This window comes from Cottoperca gobio, chromosome 11 (assembly GCF_900634415.1).
Source record: "Cottoperca gobio chromosome 11, fCotGob3.1, whole genome shotgun sequence".
Lineage (NCBI taxonomy): Eukaryota > Metazoa > Chordata > Actinopteri > Perciformes > Bovichtidae > Cottoperca > Cottoperca gobio.
Genome location: NC_041365.1, coordinates 13995233 through 14017575, shown reverse-complemented (window position 1 = coordinate 14017575; position 22343 = coordinate 13995233). Strand labels below are relative to the sequence as shown.

General features: G+C 39.2%; 1 protein-coding gene across 1 annotated transcript in view; it reads left to right on the top strand.

Annotated features, from left to right (window-relative positions):
• The window catches only part of grin2da (glutamate receptor, ionotropic, N-methyl D-aspartate 2D, a), a 124217-nt gene that overhangs the window by 61520 nt on the left and 40354 nt on the right, over positions 1-22343 (top strand). Inside the window, exons 7-9 of the mRNA XM_029443000.1 lie at positions 1911-2116; positions 4607-4775; positions 9617-9770. Coding sequence (XP_029298860.1) covers positions 1911-2116; positions 4607-4775; positions 9617-9770 — 529 coding nt within the window. The remainder of the gene's footprint in view (positions 1-1910; positions 2117-4606; positions 4776-9616; positions 9771-22343) is intronic.

Sequence of the window (22343 nt, the reverse complement as noted above, 5' to 3'; positions counted from 1 at the left end):
ATCTGGTTAAGTCCAGGGTTAGGGTTGGGTTCTGGGGAATGTATTATGGCTATGACAGTCTTCATAAGTATGTGACTACACATTCATGTGTGTTTGTGAAGACAGGTCTGTTCACACAGTCACATTATGGGGGTCCCCTCAAGGTTAACCATTTGTTTTAGGTTTAAGATAGACAATTATAACTATTTTAAGACTGAGGTAAGGGTTGGGCATAGGCATGAATGTATTATAGTTAAGGTTTTAGGTCATTCTACACAATGTCCTCACTAGCAACAGTTCCTGTGTATCTGTGTGTTTAAAGAGGCTTTGCATGGTTGTTTCACAAATCCCAGCAGCCACGTCTGGCACCATCAGGGAGATCCAAAGGAGAATTGTCTGTATGCAAATAACATCTAAATATATAACACCGCAGCTAGAAAATGAAAAAAAAAAAGAAAGATTTGCTGTGTTTTGGCTGCACATCCATCCTGTTACATCCTCAGTCGATTTGAACAGATTTATTTCTACATGTAGGTCACTGTGACACTGTTAACGGTCTTGTTAGTCTCAGTCTCAGTGCCAAAATACCACATTACAACATGAACACACTCTGCTTAGTTAACATGAACAAACTGCTCATTAGACAACACAACCACTGCAAAGACACTCTGGTCTCCCCACGACCCATAACTGTGCAGGAAAAAGCATGCAGCTGTAGGGGAGTAAAATAAGAAGCAAACGACTGGAGACTTGAGCTAACAGAAGACTCAAACAGTGATGATCTACAATGAGGTTAATAGAAAGATCGGCTGAGGTACCGTACATAACACACTTTACCATGCTGTGATCAGAGTAGTCAGGTCCCTGTTATTCTATGATAAGTTATGTTTTACCTCTGGCCTTACTGTAGAGGTGAGGGTGTATAAATCTCAAATAATAACAACAAGAACATGCACAGAAAATAGGGAACTGACAGTACCAACGTCAATATAGTTATATGACACGTCATGGGTGACGACTCAACTACGCAAAATGATAAAGCAGGAGAGTAAGTAGCTGCTAGTCCTGTGTTTGCAAGGGAGGTGAAGCAGCATAATACACCAGATGCACACAAGAGGAGCTGATTTTAGACATATAATACAGTCATTATTATATTGATGGACATGGAATGGAAATTCAAATTGCAAGCCATTTCTTCTTACGTACGGACTGAGCTACTTAACAATATAATAATAGATACATGGGGAGAGAGAAAGGGAATGGCTTGCAACTAACATACCCAGAAATTCAAATGACTGGGACACAAGGATACCCTAAATTCCAAAAGTCTATTGACAAAACATTGACCTTATAGTTTAGCATTCTTAGATTACCAAAGTAACATTCTGGACACAAATCAAGAAGTGGCGTTCTAAATTGAAACTGTTACTGTGACAGCTAGCTTTTGCTACATGCATTAGCTTCCCAGTAAGCATAGATTGGTTGATTTGCAGGTGTCAATGTTAAACCATATTGATTTTAACAGTATTTACATGACAAAAATGCAATATGTTGCAGGTCCTTACTTAACATTGTAGTCTTTCAAATTAAGTTGAAGCAAAGGCTATATGTAACCTAGACATTTTTAGCCAAAACGTTTTTTAACCAAATTTAGCCAGATGGCGAAAGATCTTTTCACCTGCAAATGACCAAATGTGGGTGTATTGGGGTGTGTATTTAGCTGTCATATTAGGTAACATGGTTAACTTACTAACTAGATGACATCATCCAGACTAAAACGCAAAACTGATTAGATGAGTCATTGATAAAATTACTGAAATACTCTGGAGATTTGTATTAAACAAAATGTGATCGACAGTCTGTTCTAAGTCACTGTAGTCCAAGAGCTGAAGATCTGAGCATCTGTGTTTGTGTGTTTATTCCTTAACTAGGTTGGCTGGTGGGAGAACGGCCACCTGCGTCTGCGTTACCATCCCTGGTCTCGTTATGGCTCCTTCCTGAAGCCTCTGGATGACTCCCAGCACCTCCGAGTGGTTACTTTGGAGGAGAGGCCCTTTGTCATCGTTGAGCCGGCTGACCCAGGAACCAGCTCCTGCATTCGGGACTCTGTACCCTGTCGAATGCCCGTCAACACCAGGTAACACTTCTGATTCAATGAAAGCTTTCTACGGCCATAGGCAGTGAGCAACACAATAATATAGACATGTCTTGATATCTCCTAAGGGTTTCTCCTCTAAATTCCTTCAGCCTGTAAACCCTTAGTGGAAAGTAGCAAAGAAGTTTCAAAAAGTGGTGAGATAGAGACCATCCTGAAACCAGAAGAGTCCAGGCTGTGATCCTTTGTGTAATTGAAATGTCTCGCCAAGCGTCCATGAACAAGACAGCAAATCTTTACCATCTCCAGGTGTTGGTGTGCAGGGAGAAATAGGCTTAAAGAAAGACTTTCCGTCTGGGATTAATAGATTAAAACATCACAAAATAAGTTAATTATCCCAGGGAGCAAAGCAAATTTCATCACAGCAGCTATATAAATGTTAAAAATCATATAGTAACACCTGAAAGCATGCAATTAAGAACACAGATGTTTTTAAAGCTGTTCATTAAAACAGTAATATAAACTTGAAAGCACACAGCAAAGTAAGGTTAATAGTCTTTTAATCAATGTAGATAATTAGAATCATGGAACAAGAGATCCCCGCTGCCTCCCTTCCAACACTACGAACATATTGTGAACCATCAGTGTTTCTCCTGTTTCTCCTGTGTGTGTGTGTGTGTGTGTGTGTGTGTGTGTGTGTGTGTGTGTGTGTGTGTGTATGTGTGTGTGTGTGCGCGCGCGCTCTGGGCTCTTGGTCTATCCCAGATAAGCTTCCTTCCTGCCAGCACATGACCGGGCCAATGGGAAGATAACGAGTTTATCCTCCATACATTTTATTGGCTGAGAGAGACGTTTGCTCTCTTGTTAATCAACCTACTCTGAACCAGGTTTTCTTTGTTCCTTAAAATATTTCTTCCTCACTTGCTTGCTTCTTTTAATACATATACATTTGATGTACTTTTTAACTTGAATGCACTATTATTATTATATTATTATATGTAGTGCATTCATGATTTTCTATCTTCGTAACCTGTCACATCTTAAATGTCTCTGATGTTGCTGCAGTAGTGGCTAAAAGGTTTTATGTTTGGATTTTCTCCTGTCATTACGAACAAGGTAATGATTTGTTTGTTAAATGCTTAAAATGAACATCCATTTGACTTACCGGGTCACATCCAAGCACTTAACTTAACTGCCTTTTACTCAAAATTTACCATTTTTGATCAAGACCAATTGATACATGTTTGAGTGATACATTAATCTTAAACAGTCACTTACCTATTGAGCTTCAAAATGACCATATAATGTTCAGTGTTTTAGCATCATTCAGCTCATTGAATTTCAGTGAAAAAGATCTGACAAACCCAGTGTATGCTACCTGCCCAGCATAAACAGTAGACAGACAAAGTTAGCAACTCCCTTGTGAACACAGTGTAGCATTTAGCAGCGAGAGAGCTGGCTATTGCCCTGAATGTGTGGTGGAGACCAAGCCAGAACTATAAGTAGAGAGGACAGAAACACTACTCTGAATGCTAATGTTGCTTTATTGTTGTTATTGTTTGCTAAGTGATATCATCTTCATAAAGTAATAATATGTTGTTGTTGTGTTTACAACTTGTTCCGCTGCTTTAAAGCGGATTAAAAGAAAAATGTTTGCCTTCCTTGAACACATTTTTTAAATTAATTGTATTAATTGCCGATTATAAGACAAAAGCCAGATGTTAGTGGGTGTTTTGTCCAGTGGGTGTTTTGTCCAGTGGGAAAGGGGCTTAACTTAAATGTGATCTCAGTTCAGTTATTTATCTGCTTCCATCAATTCTGTCGTGAACCCTGTTGCGATATTATGCATTTGCTAATTAGCGCCCAAACTGCTATCAAATAATTTATTGTGCGTATATGAAAACATTTAATGTAGTGATCGAGTTGCGGCACATCAGGCTTGTACTTGTATTAAAAAACAATTGCGAAAGTTGTGTTGCTGGATAACAGAGCCAAGAGGTTGCCATAGTTGCCACAAGTGTCTGAGGGTCCAACTGGATTCGGCACTTGATATGGACAGCTGATGGAGGGCACAGTAGCCATTTGACTCATCGTGATCTAAATGCACTTGGATTCAAGTATATTTCATCTGATCATGATGCATTCAGGGTTCGCTAGGTGAGATCTCACAGGAAAGAGGCTTTCAGGGGTCTTTTTTTTAATTGTTTCTAATTTAATACGACATCCAAGAGAATAAAAGTGTTTATCTTAGTTTTTTTCTGCTTTTCCTTGTTTGCTCTCTGCACTCAGTCAGGCATTGCCTCTCCAAACACCACAATCCACTCAGTCACTTGACAATTACTCATACTCAGTCTCCCATACGTCCTCTGTTACATTCTCCCTCTGTCTCTGAAGTAGCACACTCTGTTTTTTTTTTCAATTTCTACAACAGCCCATCCAGTTCAAAGTACACTTGATAAAACATCTTAAAATGTCTTAAAAGGCGTGTTCCCAATCTTACCTCTTATTGCTTTTCTCACATCATCTCTTCAGCTTGGTGGTGGACGGCACCGGGCCCATGAAGCACTGCTGCAAAGGGTTCTGCATCGATGTTCTCAAGCGACTGGCAAAGATTGTGGGTTTCACCTATGACCTCTACCTGGTGACCAATGGCAGGCATGGGAAGAACATTGACGGGGAGTGGAACGGCATGGTGGGAGAGGTGAGGATCTTAATCTTAATGTTATCATTTTAGTAAAGACACTATCATATACCTGTAAAATATAATAATGCATTATCCAAGTCCAGATCAGTCTACTCTCTATTCCAGGCGTGGTTGCTCTGTAACAAAGATGTTTAGCGTCGTTTTGAGTAATAATAGGATTCATGCTGGCAATTTAGCAGTTTAGAATTAAGCTATGTTGCGTGATCGTAGCCACAAATAGTATCTCAAAAGAAACAAATATAGCAGTTTGTAATGTAGAACACAGCAATGCAAAAAATATCATTTGTGATGAGCCCAATAAGATTATTCTCTCTAGTTAAACTAGGTTAATCTTACTCCAGCTCTGCACTTACTTTACAGAGCTAACATTGCCATCACGTGTCTCACTCTTGAAAGAATGTATTTACCAAAATGTTAAACTATTCCTTTAAAGCTGCAGAAAACACTAAATGTAAAATGGCCAGTCATTAGCAATAATAGAATATGCAGCGAACAAATAAACATCCCAGTGACAGCAACACGGGTGAGAGATTAAATGCAAGTTTATAAAAATGTGTTTTCAGATGGGACTTGAAGAAGCTTGCAGACTACATTCCCTCTGGGAGTTTATTCTATAGTTCAGCAGCCCAGCAAACACACTGTGGCCCTTTTTTGTGTGTGTCTCAGTGAGATATTGTAGCTATGGTTTTAATGCTCCATTTTTCCTGTACAGTAGCATTGTAGTTTTTCTTACTCTGTTTTCATTTTCCTTTTGTTGTGATTACAAAAAGGGGGTTTGATTTGAGGGCTCCCGTGAAATTCTTTTTATCCTGCCTCAAATCCTTTAAAACGCCACCCAATGAGAGAGGATTGGACCCGAATTGAAGAAGAAGAGAGAAAATATGGAGGGAGGCTGTCAGAAAGATTAGGGCTGAAGAAACCGAGAGAGAGAGAGAGGACAACACAGACTGTGAGGCTGTTTATACATGAGTGTATGTGCGTGTGTGCTTGTATATATGTATGTGTGTTGGCAGATACTCTGGTGTTTCCATGATGTCAATCCCTCTCTGGTGTTAATGTTTGGCATCCGATTTCACCCGCACACTATCAACAGATGTGTCACACATACATACTTATATTGAACTAAGTACAGGGACCTGGAGCAACTCTGGGTTGAGTACCTTGCTCAGGGGTACAATGGTGGCAGCCTGGTATTGAACTCCCGACCTTCTAGTTTTTTGTTTGGAAGGTGTACCACTAGACTACTAGGCCATCACCACCACTGAATAATGCACTTTATGTTATGGGTTTTACAGGCTCACTCACATTATCTGGAATAATGTGTGTCTGTCTGTCTGTCTGTCTGTCTATGTGTGTTAACATCAACCAAACAGTAAACTAAATCAGTATTTGCCAATAGTCCTGATGTCGTTGTTAACAAGCCTTCTCTCTTTCTCTCTCTCTTTCTCTCTCTCTCACTCTCTCTCACTCTCTCTCTCTGTCTCCCTCCCTCTCTGTCTCTCTCTCTTTCTCCATCCCCAGCTGCCTCCCGCCCAGCTTCTGTCACTAACTCATTAAGTTGCTTAATTATGGCGGCAGACGATCATGCGTGCACAGGGGCAGCTGAGTCTGTGTGAAAACTGTATCTCATATTATCTCACATTGTCCTGTCCTTGGTTGTTTCCTGCTACCTACAGCAGTAATTGCTTTTCAAACCAGTAACTTTTGTTGTGAATATACAAAGACAAAGCAATATTTCTGTTTCTCTCGCATTTACACTTTTACATTTAACTCCTGTCCTTTTTTTTCTTTTTACATGCATTGCATTGTTTTTATATTAACTAAAGTCCTTTCACCAAGGGCGTAGGTTTACATATGAATGAGTGTCCCTCATATTTTGGTAGACAGAATTGTCCCTAGCAATATAAATGCAAACTTGTTTGCATTATTTTTGGAGAGAAGTCATACTAGATAATTCCAGAGGTGATAATATGTCCAGAGGCTACGTCTCCAACCAGACCTAGGATGCATTTGATTGGCTTAGAGGCATGTTAATTCAGCAGGAATAACATTACATTAGAAAAGTGTAAAAGCAATACAAAAAGTAGAAATATTCTATTATATATTTTATTATCACCTGGTGCCTGAATTTGTGTTTTCCTTTACATAAATAAATAATAATTTCCACCATTAATTAATGCAGAAAAGTCAGAAATGTGTGCATAGAAATCTACCAGAATGCAGGAAATTAAGTGTTTATCGCTCAAAACTTTATTGGACCCACCCACCGCTTTATGTGTCATCACAAATGTTGAAATGAAACCTACGCTTGCCTCTCACATACCGACAAAGTAACATTTCACCAAGGATAATGTGTCCGCCTTCGTTAGACTTGTTCTGTGTCCTTGTGCCTTCAGTGAAAGCCTACACTTGGACAATCATTTCCGCTGTTCTTCAAAATGTCATTCAGCCTTGCCGTTTTGTCCTTGTTTCTAGCAGTCATTTCTTACGTCCTTAATATGTTCTCATCCTCAAACTATGAATCATCCTGGTACAATATTTATTTTCCCAATATAAAGTCAGTGCAGCACTAAAGCACCCGTGCACATGAGTGTCACAGTTGTTGATTTTAGCCTTTTTTCCGAATTTTGAAATTACCTATTTGTATTGAATGAAATTATTATCAGGGATTGATTGATCTTGACAGGCAGAGTAACAACTAATCAAACGGTATCAAAAAGTGTTAAACATGTGCTTCATCCTACTCTTGTAGAAATGTACTTTCATTTCTCCAAAGGCTTCAAAGGCAAACTATTGATTTTACTAAGTATACTTAAAAAGCTCAACTCTTTTGTTTCTGCCTTTATCCAAGTATGATGGAGCACGCTTTGATTTAGCAGCACACTTTCTCTCACAACACTCTCCCTCCTGCCTTTCAGCCAGCCATTAGTTCACATTAATTTCATGATTGCATTATGGTATAGTAGTATAACTCATTATGATATAAATAATGATAGGATATGCTAAGACTTGAAACTTGTTTGATAAAGGTAATAAATCACAGTGAACATTTAGTTGTGTTTAATTATATTAAGTCATTATTTTATGACGGTAGTTTAATGGCAATGCAAAGACTAGAAAGTATGAATTGATTAGAAAAGGTCTCGGACGCATAAACTGTGGGGCTTTTAACGTTACTCACAAAGACTTAAGGAATATATTAATTATTTTACAACTAGTTTAATTCATCCACACTCATTACTATTACTGTGGCCATTTCTATTTTGCCTACGCACTGGAACCATTATGTTTTCGTGTTGTTCCGTACATACATTTGGCCGTATTCTGGTCAACTGGGTATCTTGACAACACTTTGAAGGAATTTCGTCAAATTTGACACAAACATTCACTTGGACTCAAGGATGACCTGTTTAGAATTTGGTTATCAAAGTTTAAGGTCACTGTGACCTCACAAATCATGTTTTTGACCATAACGCAAGAATGAATATGCTAATTTTGACAATTTCACACAAATGTCTCATATGATAAAATGATGACATTTTGTACAGACATGGATGTAACCTGCGGTAATTCTAGATGTCACTTTTTTTATGGAATTGGCAAGGTAGCTAGCTAGTTATGAGGCTAGATGATGTCACCATTGCTGTTACCACCTACACAGTTATGATTGGATTGATTTTCCACAACCTAATGTGTGTAAATCCCTGTAATGAAAGATATGGACAGCATTTCAGAGGTCTGGAAACAGGGTAGTCTCTGCAAGTATATATAGGTAAAATGTTTGTCCAGCAAGTGATGATTTTTACGTTTGTGGCAACATTAACACTTACACTAACAGAAGAAGTGGACAGTGACAGAGCACTGAATTTCTATTATTTGTCCCACTTTTTATGTATAGAAAGAAAAAAGAACGGCTACACAATTTTGGCCCTCTATGTTCTGCTGTCACTACTTCAATATTACAGACATATCTGAACTAGCTCTAGTGGCATCACTGCTTTCACTTTAGCTCTCAACAATAACCATCATGGCTAAACAAAGAATAAAACACCAACTACAGAATCCCAAAATACATTAAAAAAAAAATCCAAAGATAAAAGAGATCACCACACTACCACTACTCTTTGATTGACAGGTGAGAAAAATCACGCTGAACGCTTACAATGTCAACAGTGAAAGAGGAATTTGAGTTTAAGAGCCCAGTGAAAGATGTCTTAGTGGTGTCTGGTCAGGGACAGCCTTTTGTCTTTACGGACCTTTGGGGCAAGGCCAGGACTCTGACTAATGAACTTCTGGTCAGTAGCCAGCTCCTCTGACCTCCACAGTCCCTCGGCTGCAATCAAGTAACCTCTGTTTCCTGCCAGGTAAAACATGACAGAGCGGTGAATCCCCTCACTTCCTCACCTTCTGACCACCCGAGCCTCATTTACAGCTGTCTGGCAGAGCTCTGAGGAGGAACACAGCCCAGTTTCATGTCGCATGCCGAGACAAAAGAAAACTCACTTGAATTTACATCCAGTTCAATGACAAAGCCTATGAAGTATTTATATTCTGGATTTTTCTTTTCAAAGACTTCACTCTGTGCTTCTATGCACAGAACAGTTTTAAGGCAACGCTTTGTAGGAGGGTGAAGAGTTCACAAATTATATTTTCGAACAGTTAAATAAAAGGGAATACAGTACACAGAAAAGAGAGGAGATACAACGTTGATGCAGGACAACTAGAGCAGGGAATTGATTGTCTTGTTTGGAAAATAGATAAATTCAATTTGTTGAAACATTTCTTGAGCTCTTTGACTGTCACAAAATAGTCCTAACACCCGGCTTCCTGTCTTCTAGGTGGTATCCAACAGGGCAGACATGGCCATCGGTTCTCTCACCATTAACGAAGAGAGGTCAGAGGTCGTAGAGTTCTCCGTTCCATTCGTGGAGACTGGCATCAGCGTCATGGTTTCTCGCAGCAATGGCACCGTGTCACCTTCTGCTTTCCTTGGTGAGTTTTTTGTCTCAAGTTAAATTCACTTGTGCCATTTTATGAACAATGTGTTTTATCTGTAAGGACTTAATTAACATGGGCATTATTAAATGTCCATATATTGTAGTGATAAATACAATCTCTTGAATCACAGCCTTAAAAATAAATCCAGGATGAGGTCTATAGACTTTAATACTGTAGTAACTAATTTAACGGCTCGTGTGACAGTGTGTCAAAAATGATTAAGTCAAAGTTTGAATAAAACCCCACATGTTCCTCTACAAATCGGACCATAAAGTCAAATTAAGTGAGTGTATTTGTATATCTGCCTGACAGAGAGGAACTCAGCAGAGGCTCAACAAAAAGCCAAAAGCAAAAAATTTTGCTTGGAGCTTATGAGTGTTGAACCTGAAAACCCTGGATTCAACTTTATGTGTGTGTATGAGTGTTTATTCTTCTGGAAGATTTATAAAAAGGGATGAAAAGTTCCATTATTTGTATTCCCAAAAAATGGTGTTTATCAACTGCTGCCAACCCACGTCCATGAAGTCCAATAAAATATGTCCAATATGAAGAACACATACTTAAAAATGGAACTTGATTTTGATCATGGTTCATATTATTCAAGGTGTATTTATTTCAGATGTAAAACCCACCGGTCTGACCCAGCTACAGTAATTGATTTACATATTGTGCTCACTCTCTCTGTCCTACTTACCGGGTTTGTGTTTCTGAATCAAATCAAAAGGGAATTTCACAGCTTTATTTTAGTCATTGTTGTAATCTTATTTTCTCACGTGGGTTTTGGTATATAGCCAAAACTTACATATATATCATACACAATGCCAAAATGTACACAGTTTTACGCTTACTGATTCAATGACAACTTACAGGGATGTAGTGGCTGCGTATTACTCAGGGATAGTGTGGAAGAATATAGAGCTTGGAAATGATGATACTTTACTGCTGGTGTGGAACATCTTTCTAAATCCACTTTTATTGCTCAAGTGTTTCCAGGAACCAAAGGTTTCTTAATACCCAACACCCAACAGGCTTGAACTATAAAGGTATTTTAATGAGGTGATCATTCATGTCTACAGTTCAGACAGAACATATTTAATTATTAATTATTATCATCTTTAAAGACTATTGTGGGTGTTATGTAAACCTACAAGCCAGCCCCCATCTATTATTACATTTAGTGATAAAAGGTTTTGACAACATGCTTTGTCCAGAGCAGCGCGTGACACAATTACAGAAAACAAATCTCTATGAATTCTCTTTTTAATGTGTTTATAGATCAATCTATGATGTACTTTGAAGGAAATTTTAAATCAGTCAGTGATTAGCTTACATCTCCCAAAATACCTTTTGACAGTTAACAGAAATACACTTAGCCTGTTGTTAGGTCACAAAGCCTGATATTAGTATATTATTGCCTGAATGATCCGGCTGTCGGACAGTCAGACGGATTTCTGGCACGTCCGAAAGTTTGACGTCTGTCTGCAACAGTTTGAGTTGTTCTACGGTCAGAATTCCCAACATGGCTGCTGTCAAAAGATCATTTATAAACTGTAGTGAACATCTCTGCACAACAGACAGAACACATCGTCTGCATCTTCCAGCCATCTGCAGCTCCATATTTTTTTTTTGTCTTACTTTGTGTTCTACTTTTTGCATAAGTAGTGCTGCCTTTCTCTCTTTCTAGTCAACATAGTTGAGGATGGAGTCGTCGTATTTGAAGAAACTTTATTGGAATTGTCACTTGACAAAACTGACAGGGGATTTGCTGTGAGCATCCATGTTACATCCAGTACATTGATCCGTACAGTGTGAGCATAACACAGGTTCATTTCATTAATACATGCACCATCTTACAGGATACAGGCTTGTGTCTAACAGGTTGCCAGTTCAATCAAAGACCAACACTTGCCTCTCTCTCATTATCACCTATGAGTGTACTTGAGCAAGGCACTTGACTCCAAACGACTCCAATGGAGCTGCACGGTGGCGTGTGAACAAATGCCTTATAAAAAAACTAAACGGAAACGCTCTTAGCAAAGTTTCTCTAGTTTAATAAAGGTTAAACAAAAGCTGATGTCTTGCTCAAAAAGCACTTTGTCTGGTAGCTCTTTAGCATTCCAGTCTATATTCTGCAAGTGTGGTTGTGGAAATTGCTCTCTATAATTGATTTATACCTTCCACCTAGATCTGATGAAGGTTGCACACCGGTGTGTTTTCTAAAAGAGGCGACAGACAACAGAAAAAATAACATGCCTATATGTGAAATTTCACGTTTAATAAACATGCTAAATGTGTTTCGAATGTGCTTTTGGGGAAGGTTGGACATGTACATGCAAAATGGAACCAGAAATGGAAAAAAACTGTTTTGAAGTGTTACAGATTAGATTTCCCTTCAATCTAAATATGTAGGCCTTCGAAGGGGTAGAGGAGTACAACAACCTCCATGATAACTCTCATAACCCTGTAAAGTGTGTTGTAAATGATCCACAGTTATGTAACACGCCATCAATTCTGACACACTTTTGTCTCCCACTTGAAAAGGTTCACACTCATGGCTTTGCATCTCAAAGCAAAGCTGACAATCTGGCCTTTTTAATATGATATTCTCAGCATCCCAATGAGCTCCCACAGTAACGTTTTTTTTGGGAGGGGGGAACAGAACATATGTCTCAGTCACAGTCGGCCTCTTCTAAGATAAGACCTCTTAATTTACAAATCTTCTTAGACTAATTCCAGACATTTCCAAGCATGAAGAGATGGAAAGATGAGAGAAGGAGAGAGAGAGAGAGAGAGAGAGAGAGAGAGAGAGAGAGAGAGAGAGAGAGAGAGAGAGAGAGAGACAGAGAGAGTAGATAGAATAATATAGCGTGAGAGAGATAGAGAGGAGATATCGGAGAGAGAGAAGAGAGAAAGACCGAGACAGAACAGAGAGAAGAGGGGGGGGGGAGAAGGGAGAAAGAAAGAGGGAAAGACGAGAGAGAGTACAGAGAGAGTTGGGAGAGATAGCTAGCGCGAGATACCGCGAGACAAGAAGATAAAAAACAGAGAGAGATAACAGAGAGAGTGAGAGAAAAGAAAGAGACGGGGGGGAGAGAGAGAGAGAGAGAGACATAGATAGTGGGGGAGAGTATATAGAGAGATAGAGAGAGACAGAGAGAGAAAAAACAAGAGAATAGACAGAGAGAGTGAGGGAAAAAGAAAGAGACAGAGGGAGAGAGAGAGAGAGAGAGAGAGAGAGAGACAGAGATAGTGGGGGAGAGGAATAGAGAGAGAGAGAGAGAGAGAGAGAGAGACAGAGAGAGAGGAAAAACAGAGAGAGAGATAGACAGAGAGAGTGAGAGAAAAAGAAAGAGACAGGGGGAGAGAGAGAGAGAGAGAGAGAGAGAGAGAGAGAGACTTTTCATGTACTAATATAAACCAAACACAAAAGAGTGAGGGCGAGGTTGAGTGGCTTTGACAGAGAGATAGAGCTGCTTTAGATATTTTCAGACGTCCTCAGATGTTTTAATCTGAGCAGAAGCTGGTTGACATGCTGCTCTGTGTGTGTGTGTGTGTGTGTGTGTGTGTGTGTGTGTGTGTGTGTGTGTGTGTGTGTGTGTATTATATGTATGTATGTATATGTATTGTATTATGTGGGTCATTTGATAACCCATTGCAAATTGACTTGTTAGCACAGAACACTAGCGGCTAATCTTTAAACCCTCCATCTGTGTTGTAAACCTGCTCGTGTGATTATACACCACAGTGCACATTATGCTAGTACATACTGTACTGAATCATTCTTTAAACTTTCACAACACTTTCAAGCTTTGCATTTGTAATAACTGCAAACATCTCTAAATCTGCCAAATCTGCCAATACTTAACAGAATTAGTTTGAATTTGGAGCGCTTTACTCCAAAAAAACGGAAGACAGCTTTTAATTAGTATAATAATTTACCAACATATATTAATGATACACAACTCTGTCACACCATTATTCAAATGTATAACTTTCTAAAGTTATACCGATAATCAAAATATAATCTGTTGTTTTTTTTTGAGAGAGATATATATCAGTCTATGTTGATAACCAAGAATAAAGATTGACTTAAAAAGGCAACTAAAGTACAAAGTAATAACGTGGTGTCGCTGCTATTTTGTGCCGTAAAACAGTAACTTCAGCAGACATTCTCCAATATGCTCCAATTTTTTTATGCTGCATAAGATTTGCGGCCTGAAGACATCTAAGTGCCAATATTGATATATTGAGTCATAGTGCCACATATTGGCAACAGGAAGTTACAGGTTGTGTACTTTTACAATCTACTCTTCACAGATTAAGCAGCTCCATCTCAAATTTGGTCAGAAAAGCCTTAATGATGCTTCATAGTGAAACTTGAAAGTTTACGCTGAACTGTGGCGGCGCGGCAAATTTCGATCCTTCGCCATAAACAAAGAAACTGTTGTAACTACGACTCTACAAGGTCAAATCTTTTCAAAATTTTGCACGTGTCACGAAGACACCTACAAGCCAATTTTAACTCATAGTTATAGCGCCACCTGCTGGCAACAGGAAGTCAGCCTTATGTGGCAAACAACGTCTGATTTATCTGAAAATGACATTGTGTGGTCTACACATGATATAGAGCAGAGGTCACTAACAGACGGACCGCAGTCCAAGTCCGGACCCAGACCCAGAGCAATACGATGTTTTTTTGAGCGCATTTTCTCTAGCACCATATAGTGGACACAGCAAGTGGTGTAATATTCACGGGTCATTTCCAGCACATCACACTCCATGCAACACATAATGTTCACTCGAGCGCCCGGTCTCCAACGGTCACGCCAATGCACTGCAGCGTCAACCAGCGTCCGGCCGGTACACCAACACGCGTGGATGTGCGAGGACCCATTCATCAAATAGTTTTTGTTTGGTTTTGCTTTTGTGTTTGACTCTAATTTTACCATCCAATTTAATGGCTTAATTAAGTAGTTTGATATTTTTCACAAGTATGAAGCTTACACTAGCAGTTAGCAGCTAGCTTAGCATAAACATTTGAAAGAGTAAACGCCTTGCATGGCTATGTGGAAAATGTGTTTGTATACATATTATATGGACATTAGAGTGGTATTGAATAAGAATATTTCCCAAAATGTCAAACTATTTATTTAAATTTCTATATTTATTTAGCAATAAAAGCTGGTTTAAGTTTTGCCTTTTTAATAAAATGGAGTCCTTCTAGATGATTTGAAACGACTCTGCTTCAGGAGTCAACTTATATTCTCCCTTCATAGACATGACCTTTTCCTCCCACTCCTTAAGGTATCTATTTCATACTTACCCTGCTGCAGTAGTACATCTATCCATCTGTCAAATAAGATTTAGGAGACAATCTGAAACATGTCATGGTTGGACGAAGGAGTGAAGCTCCCAAGGCTGTTTCATCATAAGTCCGCCAGGCTACAGGGCCGACAGTGACTTAATACTGTAGCTTTACATGATTGTGTGTGTCAGTGTGTGCGTGAGTGTTTGTGGATGGGTTGTAAGTAAAATGAAAAAAAGGTAAGCAAGGTCAGAGAGAGGGAAGAGGCAACAGCAACACGTGAAGAAAGGTCAATAGTGAAAGAAACAATCCATTGAGAAAGAAAAAGTGGCATGACAATGGTTTCTAATGGAGGTGCCTCAGAAAAACCTCCCAGCAGTTCAACTAGAACTGGTTGGAGAAGGGAGGGAGAGAGAGAGAAGATGAGAGGAAACAAGTGAGATAGAGAAAAACAGGTAAGGTAGTAAGAAGAGTGAGAAAAGCAGTTCTAGTCAAGGGATACGTGCCACTTGCCACAATGCTGTAATGTTTAAATTAATTGATTGGTTACTGTAAGGCACATATGTCAGAGTCAAGGCCCGCGGGCCACATCCGGCCCGCGAGAAGGTTTTTTACGGCCCCTGGGATGATCTTGATTTATTATTAGAACCGGCCCGCAGCCCGCAGATCTTTTACACGCACCAATACTACATTTCCCACAATGCAACGGTGACGCACCGAGCAGTAGGCTGCTTCATTTCAATATTTATTGGCACAGCAGTCGTCAGCATCACAGTAAAATTAACTTTCAGATACCCATCAAAAATGGCAAAACGGAAGGTGGACACTGAGAACCGGGGGTTTCAAACAAGGTGGGAGTCGGAGTATATGTTCACGGAGGTAGCTGGAAAACCTGTGTGTCTTCTGTGTGGAGAAAGTGTGGCGGTACTGAAAGAGTATAATCTGAGACGACATTATGAAACGAAACACGCGGACAAAAACAAGAATATGAGCGCACAGTTGGCTGATGGAACTGCTCGGTAACCCATTTGCTGTTGACGTGGAAAGCTCACCACCAAACCTCCAAATGGAGTTGATTGACCTCCAATGCAATGATGCACTGAGGGCAAAATATGCGGCAGTGGGTGCTGCGGAGTTCGCCCGTTTCCTCCCCGACACAATGCCCCAGCTGCGCATCCAGGCTGCTCAAACGTTGTCTATGTTTGGCAGCACATACCTGTGTGAACAACTGTTTTCTTTGATGAACCTGAACAAAACATCACACAGAAGTCGACTTACTGCTGAACACCTCCACTCAATTCTGAGGATTTCCTCAGCTCAGAGCCTTACCCCGAACATTGATGAACTTGTGGAAAAGATGGGACACCACCAAGTATCACCCTCAACCTCAAACAAGTGAACATTACTGTGCAATCACATATTTAGAGTTTTTACTCAGTTCAAGTTTAAAAGTTAAAGTTTAATATTTGTTTTCACTGCATGTTACTTCTCCTTAAACAAAGTGTTGTTTTTGATTAATAGATTTTTGCACTTTATTTTATTGTATTTCAATCCAATTATATTTTAAAAATATTTCAGTTGAGTGGATGATAGAAAATTGCTATTATTGTTTTTTTCTTTGAAGTAAATTTAGCCCACTTTTGCTAAAATAGAAAATATAGGCTACTGATGGTGCCTTGAATACCGGTTTCTTTCATTTAATGTTCATGTTATGGGGATTTTTATATAAAGGAAATTTGTCTTTTGTGTCTGTTGAAAATTAAAGATTACTGACAGAGCCATAAGAAAATATTGCTTTATTTATCTGATCATATTGGAATATATTTGTTAGGTTTTCAGTAGGTTCAATTAGGTTCACTAGACTATATGCGTCATTTAAAAAATTTTCAATGAACATTCGAACAGTCCGGCCCTCGGCTTGTAGCTAAATTTTTTATTTGGCCCTCCGTCCATTTGACTTTGACACCCCTGCTGTAAGGCATCAAAAACAAAGGAATGGCAGAAGCAAGGAGAAGAGACTTCCGGGGTCCATGTTCAAAAAAGCGCCTAGGTTGCGACCATGTATGCGCATGCATCCATGCATTTAAGCATTCACACACTCAACCTCACAAACACTTGACCTCCATGCCATATTTCAGACTCCTAAAAAGATTTGAAGACCAAACGTGGGGAAATGTTTGAGGACCGACAGAACGAGCTTTATAGCTGCTGGTCGCAGCTAATAAAATACATTTAGGTAAAGGCCCTGTCACACATATCGGTATTACAGAAACGTATGCCGGCGCATACGAAATATCGGCAATAGGTTGAAATAAATTAAGGGTAAGTTGTGATCGTTTGAAGGACGCAGACGTTACGCCGAACAAGCCAGACATACACAGTTCCGTATGGCAGAAACATGCCGGCGCATATGAAAATTAGCAAAGAATGTGTCAGAGTCCAAATACGTCCAACTTTTCCACAGCGGTGTTCTAGCTGACGCATACATAATGAATACATAACAAATTATTATACATATATATACTTTAAAATGTATCAGAGCGTCTGGCCAACGGAGCTGGAAAAGTGACATCTGGTTCACGTCATGCTGATGCTGGAGAATGACTAGAATGCTGAACGCTAGCTGTACTGTAGAAACACGTTTAATAAGTTACTCCGTCGTCAGGCATAATCTTAACATAGGGTAGGAATAGGTTATCCACTCGTTATCAATAAATTGGCTGTAGGATTCACCGTCAGCCGACATAGCCTATATCTAACGTTCCTCTAACGTAGTCACGTAGGTATTCACGTAGGTATTTACGTACTATATTTATGTAGGTAAATATTCAACTACGTATTCACATATTCATGTATGTCTAACGTCACGTAACGTCTGCATATCTTATGAAGCACACGTCGGGTACGTCCAACGTTCAACAACGCACCCCAGCGTAACACAGTGAGCTCTTAATGAATACTACTTATACCTTACCTTATATCAACGTACACCAGCGTGTTGCCGATATTTTGTATACGCCATATTTTTATATACGTTATGCATTCGCTGGGCATTCGTCTGATACATTTTGTATAAGTAAGTGATGCGCTATCAATGACATGCGTATCTGTATACGTTCACTTTTCCAATCTGATCCAATGAAAAGTTGGACGTATTTGGACTCTGACAAATGTTCGTATGCGCCGGCATACGTTTCTGTCATACGGATATGTGTGACAGGCCCTTAACATTGTTTGAACTTACACTTGCACACAGTAAACAATACAGTTACAACATTACATTGCATCAGACAATATAATTACATCAAAAACCTATACAAAACATCCATATTGCAAAAATAAAATGAAACCTATTTTACCCATTTATATACCAAACTGGTTGCATGTTTTCTATAGAACAATTTTGAAGCTTGCATTTTTGGTTTACTGCACCAAATTGTTAGTTATCTGAGAGAGAAATGTCCTATTTGGGCAACAGGCTGGAGGCTCAGGCCTTGGTCGGTCTAAAAAAAGTGAAATGTTTATCTAATTTTAATCATTGTATTTTTTATCTTTTCATTTTCTAAGCGTTTTTAAGCTACAGCTGTCAGTGTTTTGGGCGATGTGATTTAGATGCATGCAGGTTAGTGAGTAAAGGCCCTGTCACACAGTTCCAAATGACAGAAACGTATGCTGGCGCATATGAAAATGAGCATGTACCACGTATATGAATGTATACAGAGCCTATTGATAGCGTATCACGTACTTATACAAAACAAAAAAAATCAGAGCGAATGGCCAACGTATTCAACGAATGCCCAACAGATGCATAACGCATTCCTAGCGTATTCCTTCGCCGTATGGCGGAAACTATGCCGGTGTATACGGAATATATATGAAAGGTTTTTGAACATGCTCAAAAAATGTTCACGGCCATACGGAACTGTGTGACAGGGCCTTAAGACGTGATTGAAACAGTTATCTGTTAGTTTGTCCATTGGTTCATCTTACACATTATCAATTATTTGTACTTGATGAAGACAAATGTAATACGTAACGTTTTCAAAGATTACTTTTTATTTAGTTTTAGTCTTGTTTTTGTTGGGGGAAAGAAGTTGTCAACTGATTTTAAGCATTACTTTTCTCCTTCAAGAGCCGGTAGTTCGCTAAAAGTTTTATCCTAGAGTCATTGTGAAAACATTGATTAGCTTTTACTTTATTGTAGATAAACGGAGTGAACAACTAGAAACTCAAAAGAAGTGCAACTGGTTGTCTCCAGGTTCTTCCTCCTGACTGTTAACAGTAATCTGAATAAAGTGTAACCTTTCTTCCCATGCCTTTTAGATTCTAAGAAGTGGTGGGCAGCATCAGCAAGGTGTTCTAGGTCTGCTTCACATTGACTAGCATCCTGTTGCATCTCCAGTGTTTGAGTGTTTATTATATGAACGCAAACAAAATATGTTGTAATAGCCTGATTGTAAAACGTTAATAGTTACTGTTGATGGATAAAGACAAAATAGATGTACCATATTTCTTTTATTTGTGTATTTTCACATACAAATGCAAATACATAAACTGACTAACTAAAACCTAATGGTCCACAAGGAGCTGAACACATATATTCACATCCACATATTCTCCTGTCAAGCTTGGAAGTGGTCAGTTTTGGGAGCTGGAAACATTTTCTATAACTGATTAAATATTTAAGAGTCTTTTTGCCTCCCTTTCGTCTAGTTTGACATTCTGTGACAGTGTATATTTTGTTGCCACTGGACAGTTGTTTGATGATTCTGCCTGGTTACCAGCCGTGACCACACAACTGGTATTGTTTACAGCTTGAGAGTCTCTGTGTGTGGCATCATAGAAAAATATGTTTCTGGAGGCACCTACTGTAGCGACAACTACCACAGAGTACTGTGCATTGCTGCCTGTCTGTCTGTCTGCCTGCCTGCCTGCCTGTCTGTCTGTCTGTCTGTCTGTATCACCACAATAGCGTTGCAACCGTGCAAAATGCTGTAACGAAACTTTAAGATGTAGTTGAGATCCATTGCATCTCTAGTTCTTTTCTACCATCAAGACACATTTTTTTGACCCACACATAAAAACATGTGTACATTTATAAGAACTTCTATGTGTGATTATTACTTTTTCTCCTCATTCCCTCATGTCATCACCCAGAGGCGTATTGGCTCTTATCCTGCTGTGACTGTAAGAACACATTTGGTTTTTACTAGACTCATCTTGTAAAAAAGTATCAAACAAACAACAGATTATTCTGCAGAACCTCTAATCTCAAAGGAATTGATGTGATTCAACATGAATCTAATCAGAGCTACAAGGGAGGCAGACACTCAGACTCAGCTCACATCGCCCTGTATCACTATCAAGCGGCAACCTCCAGGTCTGAGGCCATTGGGGAAGTTCCTTAACCCTGCATTATTCCTAATGGCCAACAGGGGGAGACTCCACAAGATTGTATAGAAGTCTATGAGAAAATTACCCAACTTCTCACTTGATTTATTATATCAGTAAACATTTTCCTGATTAGTTTAATGTTTCAATGTTACATTTTGTAAATCATGGTCCCATTTAGAGTAAAATATAAAGTCGCTACTCAGTGTCTGGTTTGGGTGTTGTCCATGTTTTTACTTTAAACCGTACACAGTGTTTTTTCAGTTCTTGAAAGTTAATTGTAATATTTTGGTCGCCTAAATTTTGTCTCACGATAAGGCATGACTATCAAGTTTTGATAAAGTGCCAGTAACTTTGCATGCTTTCTGCCTGACAAATCTATTCAGTTTTCACCATATTTTGCATTTCCATGCAGTCCAACTGCCTAACAACATATGCCAAAGATCTTCCACTGATAGTATGCCCTAACCCTAACCCTTTCAAAACATATTCCTTGTGAGGCGAACCAAATCAAAAAACCAAAACCAAAATCATTCAAAAAGCTACTTTTGAGTGGTTTCATCAATGCCCCAATGAAGCACTACGATCAAAGAGTAGTACTAATTTTCATTTCCCTATGCATTTGTCTTCCAGGTGTGAATTAGATTAAATAATATATGCACATTATATTTGCATAATAAACACTCCAGGAGCATACTATCGCAGCATTAAAACAGAAAGCAGAGGGAGACTATGTATGGGCATTGTGTGGTTGTCAAATGTTCCATATGGAAACAATAATATTAATGGGGTCCATTTAAACGTCTTAATTGGAGAATACCTCCCTCTAATTACCGTCCATTACATTATTATGTTAATGTTAATGTAGCTAGTGACATGTTATACATTACGGTGTACTTGTCCTGTGCTCCTCTGGTTCTCACTACAGAGATCCACTAAACCCGCCCTCAGGTTCACGGTGTGGTTATCTCTCTCTTTAAAGGGACTCCTGAACACGGGCTGACTTCTCTTTGTTCCTGCTATTCTCAGCGCTCCGAGTACTAAGGTCACCAGTTTGAATCCCTGGACCTACTGGGAACAGGTTGGAAAGCAAAATTAATAAGTAACAAGTAATAAGCTATCACTTTACGTAGCTAATTGCTGCTTAAATGCCCTTGAGGAAGGGCACATGAAGCTCATTAACCTCAACCTTAACCCCATCTTCTCCAGTGGATCTGCTCACTGGAAGCAGTGCCTGACTGTTGTGGTGCCTGGCAGCTCCCGGGCGTGAGTTGTAAAGAGGGCATCATTGGCAAAGAGCGGATGTTTTATGTTGACGTTCCCTGGTTGAATATGGGTATACAAATTAAATAGATCTACTGTTGTCCAAAATGGATATATATCTGCTGGGACTCTGAGAGAGGAAACAGGAATAAAACAAGGCTGACAGCACTTTGAAAACAACACGCAGCTGCTTTATACTCCTCGCCCGTCAGAGTAAAAGACAATAAATCTAACGGAACCTTCAGTGTTTGCAGCGCGCCATGTAATTATTTACACACTTCCACTGCCAAGCCAAATTGGATTTACCACAGGATTAAATCTAATAATAATAATTGTATGTAATGTAATGTAATGTAGACTCCATAATGTCAAATAAAAAACAAAGCACAAAATGTCACAGTAACTTTCCTCAGACATTGAAACCTTTCCACGAGCACTGCCACACTGTTGCAGTCGTGTTTCTATTGGAAATCAAATTGTCTTTACACTATAGTAAGTGATTAAGTGCAATCCGTGCAGTGAAATGCAATTTAAGTCCTGTAACAAATCTTCCTTTGATATTGTGTTGGACATGTATATAAATCTGGTTTGACAATCATAAAGAAGAC